Here is an 11220-nt window from a genome sequence, read left to right on the forward strand (position 1 = left end):
TCTGACAAAAGACTGTCATTCCCTAAAAGTTGGGAAAATGCTGATGTCAGCCCCACAAACCCTTTTTGGATAACATTTGCAGGGAAAAACCCAGAGGCTTTCATTTGCAACCCGTTTTTCCAATTTTTCTGAAAAAAACAAAAGTTTTACTGTATTTTGCTTAATTTCGAGGACCCCTCCAAGGGAATCCACAAACCCTGGGCACCTTTAGAATCCACATGATGTTGGAAGAAAAGGGCGCAAATTTGGTGTGGATACCTTATGTGGTCAAAAAGTTACAGGGGCATAAGTGCGCACTACCCCAAATCGCCAAAAAAGGGCTTAGCACAGGAGGGGAAAAGGCCTAGCAGCGAAGGGGTTAAAAGGAACATGAGGTACAGGCCTGCCCCCCTTTTCGGAACTCTCTTAAAGTGCCATTTTCAGATTTACAATTTAAAATTGAACTTCACCATAAATTGTGATTTTAAATTGTGTATCCAGAGACATCAAACTCCAAATCTCCATATTTTACCAACTGGAGATCACACTTAAAAGATGTTTAAAGACAATCCCAATGTTAATCTATGGGAGAGATAGGCCTTGCAGTAGTAAAAAAAAGAATGTAGTCATTTTTCACTACCAGAACTTGTGAAACTAAAAAGTACATGTCCTACCTTTTAAATACACTGCACCCTGGCCATAGGGCTGCCTAGGGCCTACCTTAGAGGTGACTTATATGTAATAAAAGGAAAGGTTTAGGCCTGGCAAGTAGGTAAACTGCCAGATCGAAACAGTAGTTCAAAACTGCACACACAAGCTCTGCAGTAGCAGGCCTGAGCCATGTTTACAGGCTACTGAAGCGGGTGGCACAATCTCTGCTGCAGGCTCACTAGTAGCATTTAATTTTCAGTCCCTGGGCACATGTAATGCACTCTACTAGAGACATACATGGAAATTAAATATGCCAATTGTAGATAAGTCAATTCGACCATGTTTTGAGTACAGAGAATATGCACTTTAGCACTGGTTAGCAGTGGTAAAGTGCCCAGAAACCTAGAGCCAGCAAAAATGAAGTCAGCAAAACAGGAGGTCAGGGGGGCAAAGTGTCAGGGAACCATGCCATGGTTGACAGGTCTAACACTCTTATAGACTTGTACTCTGTTCCTCAATAATTTAAATATTATTTCTACAATTGCATTGCTAGGCTAGCTCTAAACCTTGTTTCTTATACATTTACCCACATTTGCTTCCATCACAAGAGCCACTAAAGCACCTCCTCGTTATATTTTGTAGATTCTAATCATATGGCCATTGGGTTGTGGACTACACAAAAACACTTTATATTGAGTAATGCTAAATTAAGCCAACAAAATCTTAGTACAGTCCAATACAAATTACAATTCACTGCCAGAAACCAATGTCCTAAATGGAACGTCCGGTGCGAACAAGTCCTAGAAGAGAGTCAGCCATTCATTCAGTGACTGATCGCAGTGCCACAACAAATGAAAAATTAATTTAGAGAAATAGTTGACTATTACAATCACATACTGTGAATGTTCTGCAAACTGTGCAGTATCCCGGACAAATCTATACTTTTCCCACAGCTTCTTTGAAAAAGGTACCACCTAGGGAGGTATGTAATTGACTATACGATACTTATTCTCCCACCCAAGCACATTCTACAATGTTGCATTTTATTTTTCTTCTAACGTACTGTGGCATTTCGTCAGGGTTATATGATGAACAGCGTGTCGCTGGGGTTGGCCTTCAATACTTTGTTTCGTCAGTGAGACTTGTTCTCCCACGCTGTTGCAAATCCATTGTGCGCCACAATCTGAAAGGTCCCACGCCACCATGGACAGCTCAGCTAAGAAGCACTGAAGAAACTGGAAACAATCTGGCAAAACATTGGCCCAGGAACCTAAGGGGTTAACCTGTGGAATCTGGGATAAATTGCATCCTGCCTTGGGTTCCCATTGCCTTCCCCAGCGCCACGGATAACGTCGCTGCTCGCAAGTGGTCCAGTCGCGCGCTGCTCTCGGTACACGCCGCACCGCCTGCAGGCACCATGAGCAGGCTTTTTGTCCGCGCGCTCCTCTGCTTTCTCGCGTGCAGCTTGGCCTTAAGCCTGGACGAGGGCGAACAGGACGTCCTGACGGTCGACAGCGTGGAAGTAGGCATGCTGTGGCAAGCCCTCCTGCGGCTCGGCTCCGTGCTGAAGGAGCAGGCGGCCAACACCAAGGAGAAGATGGCCGGAGTCCACCAGGAGCTGGAGCTGTTCAACCGCTCGCTGGCCGAGCTGCTGCGGCAGGTCGGCGCGTGCGAGAGGGCCCGGGACAGCCCGAGGTGGCGCGAGGCGGAGCGCGGGCACAGGGAGGACGAGTTCCAGGGGCACGCGGTGGATTTCCAGGCCTACCTCAGCCAGATGGTGGAGCTCGAGACCTCCTTAGAAGCCAAGCTGAACTCCTTGGAGAAGCGTCTGGAAAAAACCCTGGACCTCGAGGAGTGGGAACATCTAATGGTAGGAAGGCACACAGTACACAGAGGGGCAGATTTACAAGCCCCTTGCGCCACTTTTACGTCACTTTTAACATGGGAAAAGTGACGTAAAAGTGGCGCAAAGGGGCTTGTAAATTGCCCCAAAGTGTTTATTGAGCTTGTTAAGAGTTGACACTCACGGCTTCACTGCCACACCATTGTGAACACATGGTGAAAATCCCAACAGTGTAAGCTAGATTCTTATGCTGTTAGTGAATTGGCGCGCTTCACAACCTAACCTGGGTATGATGTGCTAAATAAATAGTCCAACTGGACCGCCTAGATTACAATATAAGGAATTATTTTAATTAAACTATTAGGATAGGTCAATAATTGCTAATCATTACTAGCTGTGAGACCCTATTGCTCTGTTACTGAATGTGCTACATAACTGACCATGGCTTTTATATGGTTCTACTCACCACAATTCACATGGCTGCCATCGGTGTATTGATTTTATTGTTTAATTTCCTTGTGGGGTTTTATAGCACCCACCGCAATTCATGTGTCTAACGTAACCTCTGCTTTACCACATACTTCACAACTTTCTAACCACTTACTTTGGCTTTTTCTTTTTGCCCAGGCTTTGTTGACGTCTCAAAGCGTGAGAATCGATGACCTTTTCACAGACGTGGAGACCCAGGACAACGAGATCAATGCTCAGGAGGAAAGACTTGAAAATCTCGTAAAAGAGGTGGGTTTTGTTTCACTGCCAAAGTCTGCACTTGGCAATCACACTTTTAAGCCATAAGCCCTGATACATTGGTAGCTCAAGAAACCTCCTCATATGCTGTGCTTATTTATTTCAACGTTTATAGTGGTACGCAAAAGCATTGTTTTATTTTGGGATATGTAAAAGCATTGGTTTACAGTGCTACGTGAAAGCTTTGCTTCTAAGTGCTACACAATATAGACGAGAGAGACCTAGAGTGGATGGAAGGTTGGACACACTTTCTAAAAATGTTTTCGAATTATTGAACTGTATTGACTATGTTGGTAGTACACCGTGCATTTTGCTGTGAATAGCATCACCCTGAACCCCCTGTCTCTTTCTGAATTGTCATATTATTTTTCATTCTTACTTTCGCCCAGTTACTGTTTTCCTACCTTCCACTTCCTGCTTTGTGGCTCCTTTTCTTGCCTTTCTCTCTTGCTCTTTCTCTCACACACCAAATGCCCTGCTCATGGGCTCAATCTTGATGTAACAGATACCTTCACAAATGACATACATTATCTTAATAGTGACATGCTATATAGTCCTACCAATAACATAATGAACTATACAACTATGGATACAGTATTATCAATTGTGTGTGATGAAATGTAAAAATGTGGTGTAAACTCCGGTGATTTACTGTTATAATTATTGTAAGGTCATAAGCACTACATTTGATGTGTGTGCTACGCTTTATGGTAGGTGTGCGAGCTATGGTTTGTGGCGGTAATTATAACTGGTGAATTTCAGGGTTTTTTGGTTTTAAGACTTTACCATAACTGCACTTTAACTGTTGAGATCTATCTATCTATCTATCTATCTATCTATCTATCTATCTATCTATCTATCTATCTATCTATCTATCTATCTATCTATCTATCTATCTATCTATCTATCTATCTATCTATCTATCTATCTATCTATCTATCTATCTATCTATCTATCGATTGTGACTGTGCATATGTATAATGGTTGGTAAGCCGCTATATGTCATGTGTGAATAGCTATATGATGTTTAGTGTTTTGTATAGACATCATACACCCACCATTTCCAAATGGTGGGTGTATGGATAAATTAGTCAGTGTGTTGGGGTACAAGGTTAGTGGAGTTGTGACATGATATCGAGCTAACATGTTACCTTTTTAATGTCATTAATATTATCGTTTTACAGTGAAGCCACGGTTAACATACCAGTGTACCGCTATGCTTCTGCAGCTCATGCATGTACCCCCACTCTCCCTTTGGGCCCTTGGCATCCCTACTACCTTTCATCTAAGTGGCCCTCACTCTGTAATCCCTCGCTATGCCATTGCACTTTTGTTACCCCTGTGTCCCAACCCTGTAACTTTGTCAAAGCTGAAAGGTCTGGCTTGTTACTAAAACTATAAGCTAGATCTATAAATCTCCCCTAAAGTTCAGAAAGATCAGAACAGATTTTTTCTGAAAAAAAAAAATTGAGCCCTGGAATCAATGATGTGGTTCTTTACAAATCCCAATGCCTGGGCTTAATTTCTAAAAATCTCTCCTCGTGGTCACAAACACTGAGAGATATTTAAAGAAATAGTAGAGAGGTTAATTTAGAGCCCTCTGGGGAAGGGGTTTTTATAGGCCTGTACCCTCACCTATGCCAAGGGGTTGTGGGGGGGACATTACTACTCCTACCTTGGCCAAGGGAAGGGGGAGGGGAAGCATGTGCGACCTTCAATTCAGGCAGGGGTTCACTACTTAACTACCTGTGCCATGCCTGACAACAGAGGTAGTGTGCAGCTCTGTGCTCTCTTTCACCTTGCCCAATTGGCATTTAGGACTCATCTTTTCTATGCGAATGAGGCTTAGTGTGTAAGTAAGTGGCATTTTTTCAATTGATCCAACATGTCCAAAGAAGTTTGCCCTTATACATTCAAAAGAAGTATTCTCAACTGACATTAGACGCATAAGTACTTTTACCAGGGTCTCATTTTTTTTTTTTAGTTTTAACTTTTTTGTTTATGTCCTCTGTGTACATTTAATTTCTTATGTGAATCTAGAGGAGCTAACTATCATGGTGGGAGCTAGCACTACTGGATAAGTCTTTTATTCTTTCTTTCCTCCCCAAAATGTACGTTCACAAACCCAAGCTTTGAGTATAATGCATATCTCTGCTAACACTGCATTATTTCTCTAATTTGTTTTGTAGTTTGCATCCCGGAAAAAAAAACTGGGAAAACGAAGACAACAGTAACATTTCTACCATCAGAGGAGCAGAATGCACGTTTTGTACTGTTACTAACGATGAATCATAAGGCCTCCTTTTCACTAACACACACAGACAAGCTCAAACATATGTTACGTTAGCGAGATTTATAAAGCGTGCAGCTACTCAAGACAGTGTCCTGGCGTTAAAACAGGCCACCTACAACAACAAAAAGTGTCCTGTTATGCTTGTTTGGAGAGCCATGTTTAAAAATGTTTCTATTTTCCTAAAAGTAGAACGTTCCAATGTCATACGTAGCTCATACACACTCTTGTGGACATGCACACTCATGGAAACACACACAGAGTTTTAAAGCATTTTTTACTTACCTTGCTGCTTTTGCAGGTCCTATTTGGACTCATGCTGCTTCTTTCTGCATCCATTGCTTGAAACTGAAATCTGGAACCTGCACAGTCACAACAGTGGCGGCTGGAATCTCTGGCGAGCCGAGACGGGTGGTTGGGCAGGTGGGCGCGCGCGCAAAAGCAAAATAAACTAAAAAAATATAAAACTTTTAACTTACCTGAACACAACACAAAGTCCTCCTCCCATCCTCTCCTCTCCCCAAGAACTGGCAGCAGCAACTCCCTTGACCAATCAGGTCGCTGCTCTCATGCAGCATGAGAGCAGCAGCCCGATTGGAGGGAGCAGACTCACTCAGCGCTCCACAGCGCTGTTGAGGCTATGGCTTGCTGTAAGTCAGCTATCATAAGACAGCTGGGTTAGAGCTGTTTAAAGTGCGCATATGTGGCTGGCCATCTCAAGACGGCTGGACAAAAAGACATGCACACTTTAAACAGTGCCATACAAGCCCACCCTCCTCCCTGCTGAGTGACATGCTGGTGTCACTTAGCAGCAGCCCTGCCCCCGTCCTGACACTTTGTTCGGGACGGGGTAAAGAAATAAAATGTTAATAATTAATTACCATTTTATTTTTCATGGGGTTGGGGGGTTTTAAGTGGGACAGCGCCCCTCCGTTCCAACGGAGGAGCCGCCCCGGAGTCACAGATTCAAGGTTTTGATCTCTGCAGTTTCACCATACCGTTTCCCAACTCTGCAAGGAGTTGGGAAAGGGCAAGGTGACTGGCTAATTGCCATGTACCCATGGGCACTAGAGGGCTTAAACCTCCAGCACACATGGCTACCTTTATGTGTCACGCATTACCAACTCACAGATGGGGAGTCAGTGAGGTGTGCCAGGGCACTGAGGCCAGAGCTGGGGGTTTCTTCAGCCCTGGAGAATCTCTGATGATCTGTGCAGGTGGCAACTTATTCATTCTTGGTATATTAAAAACAGGCCAGAAAGCAAGGTGGCATAGCCCTGTATGCCTAAAGGGGGATCCATTGGCTGCAGAAGTCTATTAAAAAACAACTCTTTGGTGAAATTCACAATTGGTCCAATTCAATTCGAGAAAAAGTCAGACTTTCATGACATGTAGCATTGTATCAGTGTACGAAACAAAATAGGTGCTGCACTTGAAATTTCAGTTAAACACTTTAATCTAGTATGTTTATACTGAGGATAACTTTTCTGAACAATGCTGTTTTTTTTATCTAGCAGAAAGGCAATGAGAAAACATCCTGTGAAAAGCAGGTGCACTGTTTGGAAACCAATTCCCTTAAAAATCCATATGCCGGGCTGCAGCCCTTGTGGGAAAACTGGGTTGGTTTGAATAAACATGCAAATTTACTTGTATACACAAATGCCATCTAAAAGGTGCTCTGTTTGAAGAACTCTGTGTTGGTATTTCTATCAAGATGTCTCATCTGTGAAGTTGTTTACTACCCGAAAACGTGTAAACATTTATGAAATCAATGTGTTGTTTCTTCTGTTCTCCTGCTATTAAAACTTCAAAATCTACTTGGAAACAAAACGTATTTCTCACTGTTATTTATTCTTACAAAAACATTACAAAACGTGCCCTTTAATGCTCCTATCAGATGATTGAATTCTATTATAATTCACATTCAACTAAACACAGCAAATGTACTGTTCGATAAATGATTGGGATTAGGCATTAGGTTTAGGTGCAGGGATCTGGGGTGGGTTGGTGTTATGGTTAAGGTAATCTTGCACCTCATTTGTTAGAGTTGGGTTTAGCATTTGGGTTGGGGCTAAAGTTAACAACTGAATTGAAATTCTATTTGTTGCCCTATAATTACGTGTTTTTTATATGATTTAAAATGGGTGTTATGATTTAGAACCAATTACACAACATTAAGGCTCAATAGAGTTTTCAGATTCGGTATGCCCGGGGTGACACCGCTCTGGGCAACAATATGTGTCCCGGCCTGAAATTATCTCTGGAGTTGATATATCGAAGCCTGGAGACATTGGGCATGGAGGTATCTGCAGAGCTGAGGATGATGCAGGCAGCTGCTGCTGTGCCCAGCCCCCTGCCTCCACACATACTTCTGCACGGGGGAAGAAGGTTTTCCTCCCATCTGAAGGAAAAATACATCTGCCCTGCTGCTGCCGCCTGCTCCCTTCAACCCTGCCACAGACAAAAGAAAAAGCTGCCCAATCATTTGCCACCTACTCTCTGCAGGCGCAAATGGCTGCATATGTGGGCCTGTTGCTTCCCAGGGAAGTTTGAAAAACATGTGGTATTGTGCTTGGTTTTCCAGGGTCCACATGTTATTAACAATTTCAACCCTGGTATTTCACTGCAGAGATAACAGGGAACTTGAAATCGTGCCCTAGTATGGTAAAGATCAAAAGCGTAGAGGAATCCCTTTCAATTTCAATTAATTTGCAGGGGAACAGGAACGTTGTGATATAAATAGAGAAAACTCAGCTCTGCTGTGATGCTCTTCAAAACGGAGTATCTCCCGAAAGCAAACCACAAATCACCATGCATGTGTACAACATGAAGCAGTGGGGATGAACACTTGTTACTTTCTGGTATTCCAAACAACATTTCAAATCTGTGCCTTCATCTAAAAACACTGCAATTTTAAACTTGACTTTGTTGGCCAACTTTAAGTTTAAAAGATCAAGATATACATACACTAATACCAAAACTTGTGCGGTAGTGCAAAATAGCTTGTTCTAGATGTAATTTTATTTTCGGGATTTGCAATAATTAATCAAACAGCATAGCAGAGAATTTTTAAAGGTTGGATTGTGCACATAGGGAGAATAACAAGTACCCTGTACCTCTCATACAGCCAGATTCATCAAGGCAAAATCGGCTCGTAAAGGGCCAGATTCTGAGAATCTGGCCCTTTGCGAGCGCTATTTTTGCATTTGGGATTCATCATCCCAAATGCAAAAATCGCAATTTTAGAAATCGCTAAATTGCGAATAATTGCATTTAAGGAATCTCAATTTGAGATTCCTTAAATGCAAATCATGAACCATTTTAAAATTGCGAATTCGCAATCTGGGGCCGCTATTTACCGCGAAGTCTAACTACGTGGTAAATAGCGAAAACTTAGAAAAATGCACTTTAGTGCATTTTTCTAAGTTGTATGTTACACACACACATGTCCTTTGGACATGTGTGTGCGCAACACCAGTGTACATTACCATTTCAGGGGTGCTACAGAGTGTCCTATGGACACCCTGGCACCCTTGAAATTGCTTCCTTATTTGCAATTCGCTAATTGCTAATCGCAAATAAGGAATGACTCCCCATTCATTCCTATGGGCCTTTAGGCCCAGAATGGGAAAGCCATTCGTTATTTGCGATTAGCAATTACCGAATCGCAAATAAGGAAGCAGTAGAAATCGCAAAAAATATTGCGATTCCTACATGCATCCCATTTTGCGAGTCTTTAATAGCGATTCCTTAAAAATCGCTAGTAAGGACTCGCAAAACGGGACTTTGATGAATCTGGGGGATAGATCGAAAGAGAACTACTTGTTACACAGCTAACCTGGACAGATCAAAGATGAAAGACATCAATTTTAGGATTGATTGTCAGTTGGTAAGCCGGCATCCCCCTTTAATTAAAGAAAGTCAACGGTTAAGGCAGCGAAGTCCACAAGTACCAACACTATAGTGATAGATCGAGATGCCCAGCCCAGACAATACATCTCCCGTCAGGTGTCAGGCGAAAAACACAGTGGGTCTTTTGTCCGTAATTTCAGACATAGGAGCGAGCTGCCCCCTGCAGTTAGAATTCTGGAACTTTCACTGCAGGGGCCAGCTCGTGCTCCTGCTGTGAATTCAACGGCCTGCAGAAGCCCCCCCCAACCCAGCACAGACTGCTTACAGGCCCATTATCATTCTGTATGTCTGCCTAATTATCACATACAGAATGATAATGGGCCTCTCTGTGCAGTTGCAGGATACCCTCAAAGGGCACCACGATAGCCAAAGCGTATATGAGCCCTCTCTCCTCATACTACCCCCCTAGTGTCAGACTCTCAAGAGTTCAATATGCTCCACAACACCGGCAACAACTGTGGTGATACCTGGAAGAGACTGAAATGCAAGGGACAAGCAAAATCAGAAGTTTAGTTGCCGTTTTAAATTTACTCTCTGACCACACAACAGCAGGACAAATGAGCACTAACAAAATGTCTGAAGTAGCCTCCCTAATGGTGCAACTTGGGCATCTCACCAGCTCTCACAAGTGCACGGGCGCCGTGGAACTTGATAACATCAGCAGTGGCAAAAATCACCACCCGGCAGCATATGCTAAAGCAAGTGCAAAGTTACACTGTAACATGTTACAGTGCAAAGGTGCATTTTAGCAACATCAATGCAGCGACTTAGAAATTGCTGCAGTGCCCTAAAACAAAGCAACAGTGACTACAAAAACTGCAGCTTTGTAACATCCCTCCCAATAAGTGATTTAATTGGAGGTTACATGTATAAGCTTACACATGCTTATCTGCTTATAAAACAGGTCCAACTAAGCGTATTGCACAGGGCACTACTAATGTGTGTGAATTCCTTCTTGAAGTGCCTGTTTAGTATGAACCATCAATCACATTTGTGAACCATAAAACACCCCCTTCCACCTCCAAAACTCTCCTGCCAACATGTGTTTGTATCTCAGTCAGTGGAGTTAGCAGAAAGGAGAGGGTGAGGTGAGACTCAAGCTGCTTCCATCAGTCATAAACCAGGTCAGTGACTAACCAGGCATAACAGGTATCAGTAAGACTTGACAAATCACATAAGTTTAAGCACTAGACAGCAAGAAATCTATCAGGTTACTCAGATCTTATTTCAGGGGCAAGGTTCACAGAGGGAATCCATCCTTCTGGGTGCACATTTAACAGGCTCAGAGAGTAACCACTCAGGTTGGGAACGTCTTATCGGCTCTGGCTTCAGAGCTGTTCACCGGGTTACCAGTCTTGTCAGAAGGTCTTGCGATACCTGTATTACAAACACCATGCTGAGTCCCATTTTGATTTGAATACAAAATATGTGCTGTAAAATTAGTTGGATGTATAACATCCTATTAACTGGATACAAGCAATAAAAGACAATATTACTCTAAGCTTGGATGGAGGAGTTTACAAGGAGTTGGCAAGCATGTCAGAAGCTTGGAAGGCCTGAGACCAAAACCCACCATGGTTTGTATGGTACATTTGGGACAGCCTTTAAGTATGTGATCCAAGAAGTAGCTCGGAATTTGGATGACAAGTACTCTAGGGAAAGTGAAAACACAGACTTTTGTATCACTTAGAGCAGTTGTGGTATCCACAGCAAGAAGGAACAGGTGAAGCCTTGTTTTATATTATTTCAAAACAGGCTATAACAGGAGAGTGGTGCCCCGAAATGAGTGGGTCCAAGG

The 11220-nt window shown here is 42.9% G+C and overlaps 2 protein-coding genes across 2 annotated transcripts in view; one reads left to right on the top strand and one right to left on the bottom strand.

Moving 5' to 3' along the window:
- The window catches only part of DOCK8 (dedicator of cytokinesis 8), a 765653-nt gene that overhangs the window by 372635 nt on the left and 381798 nt on the right, over positions 1–11220 (bottom strand). The window lies entirely within an intron of this gene.
- Positions 1810–7340, top strand: LOC144818371 (uncharacterized). The gene is made up of 3 exons (XM_078675732.1): positions 1810–2500; positions 3101–3211; positions 5410–7340. The coding sequence occupies exons 1-3, from the start codon at positions 2048–2050 to the stop codon at positions 5452–5454; spliced, it is 609 nt and encodes a 202-aa protein (XP_078531858.1). The 5' UTR covers positions 1810–2047; the 3' UTR covers positions 5455–7340.

Source organism: Lissotriton helveticus, chromosome 2_1 (assembly GCF_964261635.1).
Source record: "Lissotriton helveticus chromosome 2_1, aLisHel1.1, whole genome shotgun sequence".
NCBI lineage: Eukaryota > Metazoa > Chordata > Amphibia > Caudata > Salamandridae > Lissotriton > Lissotriton helveticus.